This window comes from Mustela putorius, unplaced genomic scaffold, assembly GCF_011764305.1.
Source record: "Mustela putorius furo isolate JIRA1106 unplaced genomic scaffold, ASM1176430v1.1 tig00003845_pilon_pilon_pilon, whole genome shotgun sequence".
In the NCBI taxonomy this organism is placed as follows: Eukaryota; Metazoa; Chordata; class Mammalia; order Carnivora; family Mustelidae; genus Mustela; species Mustela putorius.
In genome coordinates, this window is record NW_025421998.1 from 88863048 (window position 1) to 88879625 (window position 16578).

At 41.5% G+C, this 16578-nt stretch overlaps 1 protein-coding gene across 7 annotated transcripts in view; it reads left to right on the forward strand.

Moving 5' to 3' along the window:
• Positions 1–16578, forward strand: part of CALD1 (caldesmon 1) — a 188669-nt gene that overhangs the window by 165772 nt on the left and 6319 nt on the right. For 6 of the 7 annotated variants that reach the window (XM_004741727.3, XM_013050292.2, XM_004741728.3 and 3 more), the window contains 6 exons: positions 1624–1888; positions 4368–4508; positions 9567–9610; positions 9719–9797; positions 11849–11986; positions 12436–12531. In XM_004741727.3, the coding sequence (XP_004741784.2) occupies positions 1624–1888; positions 4368–4508; positions 9567–9610; positions 9719–9797; positions 11849–11986; positions 12436–12531 (763 nt within the window). Of the gene's footprint in view, positions 1–1623; positions 1889–4367; positions 4509–9566; positions 9611–9716; positions 9798–11848; positions 11987–12435; positions 12532–16578 lie in introns of those variants that run through there. The other variant, XM_013050284.2, reaches the window with a different exon arrangement.

The window sequence follows — 16578 nt, forward strand, 5'->3', positions numbered from 1 at the left end:
GAGCAGGGAGCCCGATGCAGGGCTTGATCCCAGGACCCTGGTATCATGACCTGAGCTGAAGGCAGCCGCTTAATGACTGAGCCACCCAGGTGGTAGTATTAACCTAATCGGCTAACTCCCTAGTTATTGAGACTATTATATGAGATAATGATGTGAAAAGGGCCTATAAAGCATAAGTAACAGCCCTAACTATACCACATCACGGCTAATTTAGTAATTTTAAGTCACAATTAGGAATATTCCCGTCATGTTAGACCACACAAATTGAAGCCATAAGGTAGTGGTGTCATTACGAACTTTCTTGGAACAGCTGTGTAAGAAAGGACACATATTACTGTACTTACAGCTCTTATTCAAGAGGCAAAGAGTAATTTCATCTCCAGAAATCAGCAGCCAGAGTCAAGTTCAAGAAATGGATAAGTAGATATTTTTCGGTGCCTGCCCTAGTTTCAGCCATCTTTTCTTGTCAACTGCGCCTGAGCCTACAAGTCTTCCGTTCTGATCCCTGATTCTAGGGAGATCCAAATTAACCAGTAGCTTATGGCAGAGGAGGTCACACCTAGATTTTAGAACTCAGTCTCATAGCACTGTTTTGCATTACATGCCTTCCTTGCCAGTAATAACTAGTATTTATGATAATAAATGTCAACGATTATTTAATATGTGGGATCCAAAGAATAGCCCAGGAGGTAAATAGAACAAATATTACTTTTTCCACTTCGTATCGTGCATGTATCATGGATTTTTCTTTAATTGTGGTAAAACACATAAAGTTTACTATCTTTGCCATTTTTAAGTGTACAACTCAGTAGTGTGAAGTGCATCACATTGTTGTGAAACATCTCCAGAACTTTGTCATCTTGCAAACCTGACCCTCTATACCCATGAAATAACTCCCCACCTCCCCTCCCCACAGCCACTGGTAACCACCATTCTGCTTTGTTTCCCTGAACTGACTACTTGAGATAATTCATGTAAGCGGCGTTAGGCAGGATTTGTCTTTTGGGGATGGGTTTATTTCAAGTAGCGTAATATCCTCAAGGTTCATCCATGTCATAGCCTGTGACAGATCGCCTTCCTTTTTAAGGCTGAATAATAGTAGTCTGTATGTATGAACTGCTTTCTGTTCACTTGTTCATTTGTTGATGGGTATTGGGGTTGCTTCCACCTCTCCACTGTTGTGAATGATGCTGCTAGGAACAAGGGTGCACAAATATCTTCTCAAGATCCTGCTTTCAGTTCTCTGGGATATAGACACAGAAGTGGGGTTGCCGGTGCATATCGTGCTTTCACTGTTAATTTTTTGAGGAACCTCCCTGCTGTTTTCCATAGCGGTGGCACTCTTCTGTCCATTTTCCATGTACCATTTTGCCACTGACCATGCCTGTTTGCCTGGTTGTCCAGCTAGGAAACCGAGGGTAATTGGCAGAGAGGGATCAGATTCAGACCTTGAGGTTGCAGGCAGACCCCTGGACCCCTTGGGCTGGTGTGAAGACCCACTGTGTGATGAGGGGGAATAGAGATTTCTTTTGGGTGTGGGGTGCAAAGCGTGCAGACCAAAGTCCTTCCCTGGGGGAGGCTGCCAGACTAATGGTTGTCACCCCGCTCTGCATTTCCGGACAGCCGCCCGGGAGCGGGAGCAAGGGCTGGCGAGGCCAAGGAGGCCGAAGGCGCTTCACAGGTGGAGGCCGGCAAGCGCCTGGAGGAACTTCGCCGTCGCCGCGGGGAAACCGAGAGCGAGGAGTTCGAGAAGCTCAAACAGAAGCAGCAAGAAGCAGCCCAGGAGCTGGAGGAGCTGAAGAAAAAGCGGGAGGAGCGAAGGAAGGTCCTAGAGGAGGAAGAGCAGAAGCGGAAGCAGGAGGAAGCAGAGAGAAAAGTCAGAGAGGAGGTAAGGAGGGCACAGCCTGCCTGCCCTGGGCCCCCAGTCCATGTCTGGTGACCCTTCGAGCCCAGGGAATAATTTTTTTCATGGTGGAATGCTCTTGCTCTTTTGAGCATGGACTCTTATAAATATATTTGAAGAATAATAAGGCTAACCATGCACTGGGCACAGTTCTAAAACCTTCATCTGTAGCACTTTATATCCATTTATAACTTTCTGATGTGGGTAGTGTTATTATCCCATTTTTCAGATGAGGAGACTGAGGCACAGAGCGGATTAGTCATTTTCTCAGTCTGCAGAGTAGTTATAAGAACCGGGAGCCACATGATAGTTGTTTTCTGATATTTGAAGAGTTTTGATAGGGTGATTTTTTTTAAATAGCTTTTCTTTTTTTAATGGAAGAGTCAGGAAATGAGGTCATCACAAGCAGGGGCAGTATCTGCTTTGTCCATTACTGTAAACCCAGGAGCCAACACAGTGCCAGGCATGTAGCAGGAGCCCAGGAATGATGAACAGATGAATGTGTTCCATCTTTTAAGACAGAACTAAAAACAACAGATAAAGTTACAAGAAGACAAAGTTTGAACACTGAAAAAGCACTTAACCAACTACAGCTTTACAAGGTGCATTCTTTCCTTTTATCCTGAGGTGTATTATTATCCTCACTTTGTAGACCAAAAGAAAGAGAATCAGATTATTTGAGTGACTTCTGTGAGTCACTTGACTAGTAAGTGATAGAATCAGTACTGGACATTAATTCTCCAAATCAGTTTAAAGCTGTTCCCTTTGGTCTTAGGAGATAGTGACCTTCCATGATTTGAACTATGCAGAAAGACTTCCGATGGCTTTCTGACGTGGATCCTCTGTGAAAATTGGCTGACCACTGCAGAAAGTTTGGATAAATTATTCCAAGATCTCTTCCAACTCCAGCTCTCATTGAGCCAGTTGCCTTTGGTTGGGAAGTGCTTGGGATGATAGTGCCTTTGAATCAAACATACCTGGGCCAGGATCCTTTGCCATCTGCAAGCTGGGACCTCAGCAATTACTGAACTAAGATCAGCTAAAACTTCTTTTCTTTACCTGTGGAATAATGTCTACTTACAGCACTGATGCCAGGATTAAATAGATCATTGTGTTCATGGTGCCTGGTAGTTAAAATTATTGTTATCGTTGCTATTGTTATTTAGAGGAGCAGAGTATCAATGAAGGCAGAAGAGAAACACTGACTCTTAGAATTGGATTGGACCTAGGAGATGATTTCATCTAACCTCCTACCAAACAGTCATTAGTCAGCAGAGCCACAATAACAAATTCCTATAGACTCGGTGGCTTATAAATAACAGAAGTTTATTTCTCACTGTTTTGGAAGTTGGGGAGTTGGAGATCAAGGCCAGCAAATTCTGTGCCTGGTGAGACCCCACTTCCCAGTTCATAGCAGTCTTCCCATCGTATCCTCGCTTGGCAGAAGGCGGAAGAGAACTCTCTGGGTTCTCCTTAATAAGGGCACTAGTGCCATTCATGAAGACTTTACTCTCATGATCTAATCACCTTCCAAAGGCCTCAACTCCTAAAACCATCACTTTGAGAGCTAGGACTTTAATTAGATGAATGGGGGTGGGCACAGACATTCAGCCCATAAGACAGAGAATCATTCTGCCAGATGAACATCCAGTCTCTGTTTAAGGATATATAGTTTGAAAACTACAAAAGACACACACATCTCTCAGTCCATCATTCATAGAGGATGTGTGACTTGATCAGTGCTCTGAATGTTTGGCCTGAGAGAGAAGACGGGGGAGAGTATCGTAGACCAGAAGGAAGGTACAAAGGGGTTACTGAGACACACTGTGAACATCTCTGACTTCTGTGGTGCAGGGTCTACATATTTTCAGGTTTGTCCAACCATCTAAAATAATCTCAGTTGAGGCAGGGACAACCATAAAATTATCTCTTACATAATTTGGTGACTCTAAGAACTTAGATTTATATAACTTTGCACATCAGTTATCTCATTTGCCTTCACAACTTTCACAACTCTCCTAGCAAGGTAGGAGAAGGGACATTTACCTTCCTTTTACATACACAGAAACGGAAGATCAGTGTTAAATGACGTGACCGGATGGTAACGACAACGATCAGCTTCATGCTGAGCACGAGGCCTGGCATTTTACATGGGTTTTCTCATTTAGCCTCATGACAGCTACCATAGTCTCATTTCACGGATGATAAACTGAGGTATATGAGCAGAGAAGTGAAGGGGCCAAGGCCACACAGTTGGGAAGTGGCCACGCTAGAGTGTGAGTCAGGCAGTTGGACTTGCCAGCTCAGGCTTAACCTCTGGCCACTGCCCTTGAGGAAGGGGTGGCATCCGGTCCAGAACCCAACTCGTTTTCCTCTGGGACTAGTGCTTTCTGCCCTCTGGCCCTCCTACCTTCTGGCTTGAAGCTCATACTGATGTCCTTGTTATGTGTTCTTTCTCCCTCAGGAAGAGAAGAGGAGGCTAAAGGAAGAGATTGAAAGGCGACGGGCAGAAGCTGCCGAGAAACGTCAGAAGATGCCCGAAGACAGCTTATCAGATGACAAGAAGCCATTCAAGTGTTTCACTCCTAAAGGTTCATCTCTCAAGGTATTTCTTATTCCCATGAAGTCTTCTTGTAACACCTCCGTTATAATGTGATGAAAACTGGATTTTAGCCCCTTCCTTACTTAGTCATCATTCAAAGCCTTTGCTTCATTTAGCTTTTTGCTCCTTTCAGCCTTTTCAGAGCTCCTCTTTGTAGCATGTAGGGAGGAGAGAAATAAAGCAGAGAGCTTTTTATCTGTTGTTTGTTAGATGCTTTGGTAAGCATTAAAGTGACATTCGACGATTATCTCTAGATTTCAGTGACCCATGCCCTCCAGATGCCTCATCCCTTCAAGCTGTTGAAAATGGAAACATTAAAAGTTTATAAAGTGGGCAACTATACTATAAAGGTTTGAGCCACTTTTCATACTAGCCATTCACTTTTAATTTGTCATTATTAAAAGTAGGGCAGCTGGAAACGGTACTGGTCATTTCTGAAAGCTGTTATCCCGGGAGGAGATGAAATGTAACTTGGGGATCCTTTGCCAGGATGAGTTTGGTCCCGGCACTGCCTTCGAGGAGTCTGCTCCTAACTGATGGAAGAGGGAAGTGCTGGCAAGAGAAGAGAGGATGAGCAGGAGGGAGCCCAGTCAAGGACTTGAGGGGAGGGTTGGCATGCAGAGAAAAGAGAACAGAAGCAAGAAAGCACTATCTGTTATTTGTACTAAATGCCAGTATTTTTAAATATGTGGGGGGTTTTTTTGAGAATGAACATTCATTGAGCACCTGGCACAGTGAAGATAGTCAGTGAATATTTGCTGAATGAATAAATAAATGAACGAATCTTCAGAGATTGGAGCTTTTAACACTTTTATTTCTCCCTCATTTTCCATCAAACTAGCGAGGCTACCAAGTGTGGACGATGGGCAAAACCAGTAGAGAATCATAGCCAGGCTCCAGCTGCTTAAATATACGTGTGTGTGTCTGTAATTGTGTATGTGAGGTCATCTCATGTGGCCCACTAAAGTGAACAAAACCCAGTTACTTACATTTTACAGTTACTACCTGTTTCACAGGAAAATCCGCGTGTTTGATCCTTAAGGAGCTCTGCTTAGTCTTTATGATCATCTGGGTCCCAGTCATAGTCTGATGCCTCCCACATAAACTCCTTATACTCGAACCCTCTCTTCTCAAGATCTGCTCCCAGGAGAATCGGAACTAAGCCACAGGGGGATTTTATTGTTTCATATTTTATATTTATAACATACCTAATGGTGGCTGTGTACTATGAAGGAGAGCAGTGCAAAGCAAGGTCTTTGCCCCCAAGGCGTTACCACAGTCAGGGGAATCCCAAGAATAACCAGGTAACCAACTGCAGACTTGCAGGCAGTGACATCTCAGAGCAGAGCACAATGAGTAGAAAGAAGCTTTATGGAGTGGATGAGGTTTATGGTTGGACACTGAAATTTGGATTTCATAGTTTTCCTATGTCCCCAAATATTCTTCTTTGGATTTTTAAGCCGTTTAACAATATAAAACTCATTCTTAGCTTGAGAGCTATGTGAAAACCGTGGCCTGCCTAAGGCCCATAGGCACATGGGCCATAGTTTGCAGATCCTGCTGTAGAAGAAAGAGCAGAAAGGCAGCAGCAACAACAACAAAACAAACAAAGCAAAACACAAAAGCAAAAAACAAAAACCCCACGCGATTCAGGTTATCTCCATGCAGTTACCAGAGTTCTGTTCTCAGCCTGGGTCCTTGTGTTTCTGGCTCATCGATAATCAAAGAAAGCTGTGTTCTCTCTCTCTACCCTTGACATCTCACTCAAGCTAAACTCTCTTTGTACAGGCTTGATAACGTGAAGAAAGCCAGAGTCATCTAAGTTTCTAGTTGCTGTTCTTTTCAGGAGAAACTACAGCCCTTCGTTTCCTTCTCCAAATAGCTCCTCTCTACTAAATTATTCAACTTACTTATTTCTCTGGTCTTTCCCTAAGCCAGATTCCTGGCTTCCCATTTCATCCAGCATTCCTGGGAAGCCATTCATCTGTTCCCTCTGCTAGAGAAGCATGTGTGAGCAAATTATTTATGTTAAAAAGAAACAAAAACTGTTTAATTCCTATATAACAGAGACATGCTTTCAGGCACAGGCAGCCTATTGCTTTTTTTCCATAGTATGTGCCTTGAAGAATTTGCTGTGGCTCTGGTTTTGGAGCTCAGTTTCATATTCTATGATTGAATTCCTACAGTTGTTGATACTCTTGGCCCTGTGACTTTTATAAGTGGTCATAAGATTGTAGAATGCCAGTGCGAGGGAAAACATTTGCTATTTGACCTCAAAGTATTATCAACTCATGTATTTTGTTAAGTTCTCATGACTCCTATTCCTTGTCTGGGAAACTCTGAATCTGGTTTCTCACAGTTAAAATTTTGTTAGCAGTGAATGGTTTTTCTTACATAAAACATGCGCAGAGCAAATTTTAAGTGAATTAAATTTAAAATTGGGTTTTTATTATTGTTGTTTTCATATTTCGGTGGTAGAAGGGGTGTAGAGTAGGAGAGAGCCAATTTTCTAAAATGAATAGCATGCGGGCTTTCCCTTCAGTTTTATCGAGACAACACTGCCACCTCTTGGTCTGCGGAAGAACCGATTGTTCTCGTTAAAGTCCTTTTACAGAAATTTGTTTAGTGTATAAATTCAGTACACCTTGTTACATTATCTAGTTGAAGTTAAGGATGTCCCAATAGGAATGCATCAGTAATGGACGGTGAGACCTGACAAAATGTGATGATGAAGTCAAGCTGTGTTTGATGTCATAGGTACAAAAGGAAATGTCAGAGTCGGAGAATCTCTGTCATTTGAATTAATGGGATAGGCAAGGTTAGCAAGCTCATCCCAGAGTTGGAAGGATGCTGGCAGTGCTTCAAAAACCAAGACTCATCTCTGCCGCCCCTTCCTCATGCCTTTCTCCTTCCCCTGTGCGTTTCATTCCTCCATCCCCCCTGCCCTGCTCCCCAAATCTCCATGCTTTGTCCCAAATGTCCTGTTTACTGTAACTCATGCACTTCTCTCCCCCCCCACTTCCATAAACTCATTGATGAACCTCTGTAAACTAGAAACTAAAAACCTCAGCTCAGAATCCAAACTACTGAAAAACTTCTCTTCTCCACTGACCCCACAGACTCACTTCTCCCAAAGCCATATTTTCTTCTTCTCTTTACTATGGTACCTATCTATCATTGAGTGTGAAGTATTTTATTTGTTTGCTTCTACTCATCTCCCCTAGTCATTGTGTTCTTCTTAAAGAATGGGACACTGTTTTACACACTGCTGAGTGTTCAACTTTATAGAGTGAGTGCTCAGTGTGTAACTTATTGGTTAGTTTAGCTGACTCACTGTCAGCATTAAAGGATGGATGGATGGATGGATGGATGGATGGATGGATAATATTAAAAATGGCAGCACATTGCATGGTTTCAATGTATTTTACCTTATTCAGCTGGGAACTTTTTCTCCAGAAGTGCAGATCTAAGTTATATTAAAATCAGAAGAAAAATCTTAAGACAATTTGCATCCCATAAACTCAGGGCTACTGATAACACTTTTTTGTATGAAGTTTTATTTTTAATGAGTTTGCATTTATCATTGTGAGAAATCATTGAAAAGAATGAAATGGCCCCACTAACATCTTTAAAGATGTCACTCAACTGATATTAGGAGTGAAGCATTTTTCCAAAAAGTAGGCTTTTTGTTTACTAAAAAGTCCATGAGTCCCAGGACAGTCCAGGCTAGAAAGAGCCACTACCATCTCAGAAGACTCTAGGGGACACTCAACCACAGCAGCCTGGAGTGTCTGAAGTCTGGTAGATTCCTTGGCTGCCCTGAACAGGGCAGAAAATGGACCCCTTGGGCAAGTGTGTGCTTTGGCACAGGCAGTCATTTGCAGAGGTTTTAGTATTTGCTGATTTGGGTAGGTGATAAGTGACAGAGGCTATTTCTCCCCTGACATTGGGTATCCAAAGGAGTCAACAGATACTTGCTGACTTACATAGAACATCTGATTCAATTCATACAGTTTTAGTGAAATACCATGTTTGATTTAGTAGCTTTAGTTTTAGTAGAAGGAATTGCCTAGCTTTTTTTTTTTTTTTTGAGATTTTATTTATTTGACAGACAGAGATCACAAGTAGGCAGAGAGGCAGGCAGAGGGGAGGTGGAGCAGGCTCCCTGCTGAGCAGAGAGCCCATTTCGGGGCTCGATCCCAGGACCCTGAGACCATGATCTGAGCCAAAGGCAGAGGCTTTAATCCACTGAGCCACCCAGGCACCCCTGGAATCATAATTTTTAGCAAATGCAAATGGCACTTTATTGCTTTGGTTATAATTACTCAGGGATCCCTGAGATCATGACCTGAGCTGAAAGCAGAGGCTTAACCCACTGAGCCACCCAGGCACCCAGAAGTTCCTAGCTTTAAAGAGAAAAGGGTTTCTATTAAAGACTACCATTTCATATATACCCATCCATTTTTCTGGGCTTTTTTCTGCCATTCCCACTTGGGCTAATGGGGGTTTCATGGGAGATGTCAGCCTTGAGGAGTCGTGCCCCAGATCTCAGTCTCCTCCCATCCCCGTCTTCCATGTTCAAGGCCAATTAAATTCAGCCGTTGGCTTGACAGCTGTCAGTTAGGAAGCCAGGCTAAGCAGGAGGGGAAGAGTTCACAGTCCTCGTTATCTTACTCATTCGATCCTATTGCACACTAAATACATAGTTAAAATGCTGTGGGAAATTACCCATACCAAATACCATGGTATATCTATACTCATATAAATATGTCATAAAGGGTAACGGCATGTGCTTTTGAAAAAAAATGGTTGTGACCTTGTTTCAGAGGCATTTTTTATTCCATTTCTGTCTTGTCTTTAATTTGGCTCCAGAACTTTGTATTTCTCCACACTTTCTCTATCGTCTACCATTGGTCCCCTCCAAATCTCACTCTCAAATACCTCGTAAGTAGTTTTATTATTACTGTTACCCTATCCACTCTCTGGTGCTTTTACTTCCCAAGTAAACGTTGTTTATAAGCTGCAAATATTCACTGGGTATTTCTTTTTTTCAATTCCTAGATAGAAGAGCGAGCGGAATTTTTGAATAAGTCTGTACAAAAAAGGTAAATATGGTTGATTATTCAGTTGAGAATTATCAGCGGTTGTATATATGGAAAAATTCTCTCCTGTATTTTTATGTGTATATGTGTGTGTGTTTATTCACATAACAGTGGCATCAAATCAACTCATCAAGCAGCAGTCGTCTCCAAAATTGACAGCAGACTGGAGCAGTACACCAGTGCAATTGAGGTGAGGTGGCCTTAGTGTCATGGGCAGAGACAGACTGTGTGGGTGGATGACCATAGAGGCCTAGGACAGTAATCAGGTCCAGTAACCACATTAAACTGTGTTGGAATATTAGTGATGCTTCATTATACTTCAAACTAGTTACAAAAAAGAGCAGTGATAAAGATAAATTATAGAAGATTTTAACTAAATTGTTTTCTACTTTCAGCCGGAATATTCCTTTTTTTTTTTTTTTTTAAGATTTTATTTATTTGTTTGACACAGAGAGAGAGAGAGATCACCCAGAGGCAAGCAGAGAGAGGGGGGAAGCAGGCTCCCTGCTGAGCAGAGAGCCTAATGCGGGGCTCAGTCCTGGGACCCTGAGATCATAACCTGAGCCTAAGGCAGAGGCTTAACCCACTGAACCACCCAGGTGCCCCACAGCCAGAATATTCTTTAATGAAACTGTTACTCATTTAATGAACGGGCTCCTTGGTACTGAACTATGTTACTTGTATGGGCATAAGTATATCTTCAATATCCTTAATTATTTTTAACCCACTGAGCCACCCAGGCGCCCCTCCTTAATTATTTTTAAAATGTATTTTCCATATGTAGTTTAAACAGTTCCAACTGTGCTTAATCCTTTTTTATCTATAAAAACTTTTATTATCAAATAAAAGTAGTAGTATAAGTTAATATAAAGGCAATAGACTAGGTTTAATCATCATCAATGTGCTTGAAAGACTATAGTTTTATGCTTCTTTCTGTTCCAACTTTTTTCCAACCCATTCCCACAAAAAGGGGGGTCTACATGATTTGGAAATAGAGTATATTTCCAAGTACCAAAGCACTTGGTACAGGGCCATTGAAGAAGATGTGTTTTTTTTCCTCCTTTTGTAGTTTTAGTCAATGGTTTTACCCTTCCGATGTATATCAGAACACCTGCTATAAAGTAATTGGATCCGTTTGGTTTGATTTTTCTCCTCTCCTTTGTACAGAGTAGAGATACCTGTAAGATAGTTCACAAATGATAAGAGGGAATAAGAAAGAGAGAGGTCTGGATGATTTATCAAATGAATAATCAAGTCCTAGTACTGACGAGGTGATTTTTCACAAGACTAAGTGTCCAGAAAAATATAAGACAAATTGCAGATAGTTACTTCCTGTGGTTGAATTGATCAGAGCTTTAATAGGATTAGCAAAGCCGAGACTGTGGCTTCAGAACTTGTACAGTCCTGGGAGATTTTCTTACGTGCGGCCACTGATGGTACGTACGCCTCACCCTGGTTGGCCACCTTGCCAGCACATGCCACGGGCCACAGAGCAGGACCACCAGAGAAACTGCAGGCTTCTGGGTATGCCCATCACTGCTGCTGAAAACATACTGTGAATGCACACCTTCCATTTTTACATTGTTCTTCCCTGTTTCTGGTACATTCTCCATACACAGATCTCCATTTTTCAACATGTCCCTGCCTTCGGTCCTTTGTATATGTCCTTCCCTCTACATGGAATGACACTCCTCACATAGCCACTTCCAAACCTTCTGTAGCATCTCTGTTTAAATGTCACTTCTTCAGAGGGGCCATCTTTGCTGCCTTAAACTGTTATTCCCCTCACGGCTGCCCTCTGAGCGGAGCTTTGCATACTACATTTCTCTTTCGTAGCACTTTCCACATTGTGAAATAAATACTTGTATAACTAGTTACTGTTGTTCGCACAGCAGACTGTCTTGAGCAGCTCTGTATCCCCAGAGCCTAGCACAGTGCCCTGCACACACACAGCCCTTACCTGTTAAGGAAACAACATGAAATACCACCTTCGCTATCAGCGGTGTCCCAGGAGGAGGCATCATTTCATTTTTGGAAGACCCTCTGACGTAGGTCCTCTGGTTTATTTGAGGCATATGTGTCATCAGAATGTAGTTTCACAACAGAATTTTTGGGGAAGGTGATTTTTTTTTTTTACTGTCACCACACATTTTAAATGATCATGTTGAAGAAGACAAGCTCACCAGAATCTTATGAACAGACTTCTCAGCACGAACCCTAAAGATAGTTCACACATTTTAGGGAACAAAAACTGCCAAACCTCTGAAGCCAGCGGCCTCGGATCTTCCGGTTCCTGCTGAAGGTGTCCGCAACATCAAGAGCATGTGGGAGAAAGGGAATGTGTTTTCATCCCCCACTGTGTCAGGCACACCGAATAAGGTCAGTAGACAATTTGGGTCTTTTAATTTGAGAGGCTGGATTTTTTGTTTTCTTTATTCCTTTTTTTTTTTAAAGAATCACACTGCTTAATTATAAAAAGCAGTGAAGAAGATGTTAATTCTCTCAGAGACAATGTGTTCAGGAGGCTAGACTGTGTCCTGTGCTCTGACCACGGTATTCTAAATGAAGTTCCTGAAATTAATCATCAACCCCTGGGAGTGGGAGTGGGGTGAGGCGCAGGGAAAAGAAAACCAGATAACATTGTCTTTAAATATCAAGTTTAAGATTTAGTTTGCTCAAAATATTAAAGATAGAGATCAATAATTGATTAGTGTTACATAATGGTTATATGAAGAAATACCTAGTAGTATTTTTGAGGTTACTTCAAAGTTTTTTTTCCAAGTAAGGTTTATTTTTTTTTCTGTAATATTGGATTATTGACTTTGTAGGAGACTGCTGGCTTGAAGGTGGGGGTTTCCAGCCGCATCAATGAATGGCTAACCAAAACCCCAGATGGAAATAAGTCACCCGCTCCCAAACCGTCTGTAAGTAGCTCTGGGTTTTTCTGAAGTGTTTTGATCTCAGTTTCCAGCAGCATAAGGTCTTTTTGCCTGGGAAAGACAGGTGCTTCTCTCCTTTGCTGCCACCCCGAACAACAAACGAGGAGAAGCTCAGAATGCGAGCAGTCCAGCGCAGAGGGTAGAATGGTGCCACAGTCACCTCAGCACCCTGAGCGGGGCAACTCGCCAGAGCTTGAAGCATCCACAGTTTACACTCTTAACTAGTCTGTTGGCTTAGCTTCCATTCTATAAATCGCAGTTAGGAATTTGAAAGTAAAAATGGTAAATTATCTTGGCCGCTTCTCAGTCAAGGGCACTCCTAGAGTTATTCCCAAAAGAATGTGTATGTTGGCTATTTTGAACCCATATTTTCTAATTTGCCTAATTTCTTTAACTTAACACAAAAATACAGTTATTGGGCAGTTGTTGAAATAATTGCTATAATTTTATTGTCAACACCTCCAAAGGAAAGCCATTAAAAAAAAACAGGCAGTAAAACTAGAAACTATAAAAACTGGTTATGAATGTTATTTTTGGAAATCTAACATTTTCTTATTAAGTGTGGCTATCTTACTATAAAAATGTTCTTTTAAATTTTTCACTGAATGTCTGTGATAATTGCCTTACATTTATCATTATAACCAAAAACCTTATTAAGCTCCCTACTATATATTAGTGGGCTTTCTCTGTTAAGTTGCTTTTATACCTTTGTTGGTGCCCAAGGGAGCAGAGCCTCTATTGGTATAACCACTCCAAACCAGAGGTAGAAGAAAAACCTTCTCAATCACTGGCCTCTGCATTGTTGAGCATTTAATCTCCATCCACATTTAATCTCCAAAGTAGTCAGTAAAGTTTATCACTTTTCCAACTTAAAAAGAAAAAATGGAAATATTTCCATACGTTTCATGGGTACAACTCCTTGTAATCAAGTAATTTTCAGCCTGAGATTGTTTGCACTAGGGCTCACGGGAGGTATAAAACTAATGTAAACCCAAGTTAAAACTGAAAAGTCAATATATTGGAAAAAAAATCTTTCCCCCATCCAAGTAGATACGGAAAGAGGGGTCTGTAACTGGAGACAGTTTAGGCAAGCGATCATACCCAAAAGGTATATTCTCTTTAGTGCCTCAAATTTCCCAAGCACCAAAGGTGACATAAAGAGTAGGAATTACTTTTTTAAATGGTAACTTATATAAGTTTTGTGTGTACAGACGAGTGATTATTAACTTTTCTGAATTTTGGGCCCTTTTGAAAACCCAGTGAAATCAAAGGGCACTCTCCCCTCAAATACACATGTGATACTAATTGAGCAAGTTCATAGACCCCCTGAAGGTCTCACGAGATAGAAAGGCTAAAGAGAGAAAGTATATGTTTTTTCTTCTTTGATGAGTATAGCACATCACTAGACGAGATGGTTACTTTTTCACATTTACAGTTTGGCGATCCCACTCATTTCTAAACCATATTATACCCCTGTATTTGGTGTAGGACTTGACCTTACTCTTTTTTTTTTTTTTTTTTTTTTTTTTAAAGATTTTATTTATTTATTTGACAGACAGAGATCACAGGTAGGCAGAGAGGCAGGCAGAGAGAGGAAGGGAAGCAGGCTCCCTGCTGAGCAGAGAGCCCGATGCGGGGCTCGATCCCAGGACCATGGGATCATGACCTGAGCCGAAGGCAGCGGCTTTAACCCACTGAGCCACCCAGGCGCCCCTTGACCTTACTCTTTTAACAGTACCATAACTGATAAGTTATCTTCATCCATGTTGTCCTAATGGGAGGGTTAAGAGATTTAACTTAGTTATTACTACAACAGGTATAATAACTGTGCAGATTTTCTGGAAGGACCAAAAGGTATTACAGGGAAATTACAAAGCCATTGCCTGCCTTACCTGTGATTTAGTAAGCAATTTGCAGACCATCTCCGAGAGGATGGAGAGGAAAGGAAGGAAATGCATCAATTAGTATAGATTGGGGTGATACCTTTTTCCCATGTCTCATTGGATTTGGTACACTAGTGTGACTTCCTAGATGAAGGTCAGACTGGAAGAAAACAAATGTAATTTGTTGTCAATAACGGCTTGTTTGAATGTGCTTGGTAAGCAGATTTAAGCTTTGTGCACATCCCAGGTGTAGTGCACCTGGTGCCATGTTGAAGTCTGAAGAAGCAACATGGTAGTCTCTTTGGGAGAGGACATGACTTGGAGCCCAGCAAGGGCAAGATGGTAACTCAGAGACAAAATGGATCTAGCAGAAAAGAGATGAAATCTTGCATAAAACTTGTCAGGAAAACATTAAGTCTGGGAGAGCAGCATAGACAGATCAAGCAAGGAACTTATTCAAGTTTTATCCAGGGGGTTCTCACACTGGTGAGCTAAGATCTGTGTTGTTTGAGCCGCTTTATTTCCCTTTTTAAAATTGTAATTTGAACACCGTATTGAGGTGCAGAGGTATACAGTCCTGAATTTGTTGATTCCCTCTTAAAAAAAAAAAAAAGATTTTATTTATTTATTTGACAGTGATCACAAGCAGGCAGGGAGGCAGGCAGAGAGAGAGAGAGAGAGAAAGGAGGCTCCCCGCTGGGCAGAGAGCCCGATGCAAGGCTCAATCCCAGGACCCTAGGATCATGACCTAAGCTGAAGGCAGAGGCTTTAACCCACTGACCCACCAGGTGCCCCAACTTTTTTTTTTTTTTTTTTTTTTTGGAGTTTCTTATATCAGGTCTCTTTGGGCATTTATGTTTCTAGCCTGGTCCTTCGTCTAGGCATCTAAGTTTGACACCCTTGGGACTCTGAGCCCCAGCCCAGGATGTCAGAGGATTACCTAAAGATAGCAGCCAGTGGGAGACCCCCAAAGGGGCCTTCTGATTTGGGATCAGAGGTGATTTATCCTCAGCTCCTTTTTTATAGTCCTTGGTATACACGAGTGGAGGGGAAAGCCTGGGTTTGTTTTGGCAAGTGTGCAGCATATGTCCACTAAAGAAAAAAAATCAGAGGAAAATTCTTTCCCAAAACAGTCCTCACCCAGTGAAGCCTCAAGCAGGGAAGGAGCAATCCACAGGATTAGAGTTCTGTTCTACAACTCCCCAGAGAGAAAAACGACCCTTTACCACGAGTTACATAGTAATTTTCATATATGCTAAAAATCAAAGGTGTTCAAAGTAGTTTGTCAACCAGTATTTTTAGGGTGTCTGAAAATTAACTTACTCAGAATTAAACAGTATCTATACCTGATTCTTTACTGGGACACCTCCTGCTATTTGTGGGCAGAATTTATAGGATTTGGGTATAACTTTATAACTAGAATTCATTTCTGAGTATGTCTGCTTTATCTGGCTTGACTGTTCTTTGTGTCTAACCTGCATGTTATATACAGCAATTTAAGTGCTAATTTGTCTTTCTTTTTGTTTAAAAAGTCCCAACAATGTATTTCTCAGCTGAATTCTCTTCTTCATTCTCTGATCTCTGGTTGACTGGAAACCTGCTTCTCCTGACTTCATTTCTCCCTCTTCTTCTGGATTGGGTCTTTCTCTAGAATGTAGTCTGGCCAGGTAACTGCATTTATATTTCCCCTTTGATTTAACATGCCAGCTTATCACCTGGATGTTCATATTTTCTTGAGATGGACTCTTTAAACTCTGCAAGTGCTCTCAAAAGGTTACTAGTCAGGATTTAAAGGAACTACAATTCACTTTCTTCAGTAAAAGAACATTCATATGAAAGAATAATAATTGTTTTATATGAATCAAATAAATAAAGTAATAATAGCCACTTTCCAGAGCTTCCATTAGTATGTTCCTAATTATAGTTTCCCAAATTTTAAAACAGTCGTCCAGACAATTTGGCAGCTTCTACCTACATTGGCAAATGTAGTGGAATTCTTCAAAAACAACCTGATGTGTTGCTTCTGGTTCCAAGTTAAATAGGTATAACTCTCTAATGGAATATCAGGAATCCAGGCCACAACGGAAATCTAGAAACTCAGTAAGATTAAGGTAAATCTGAAATGCTTCACTTGGTACCATTTACCCAG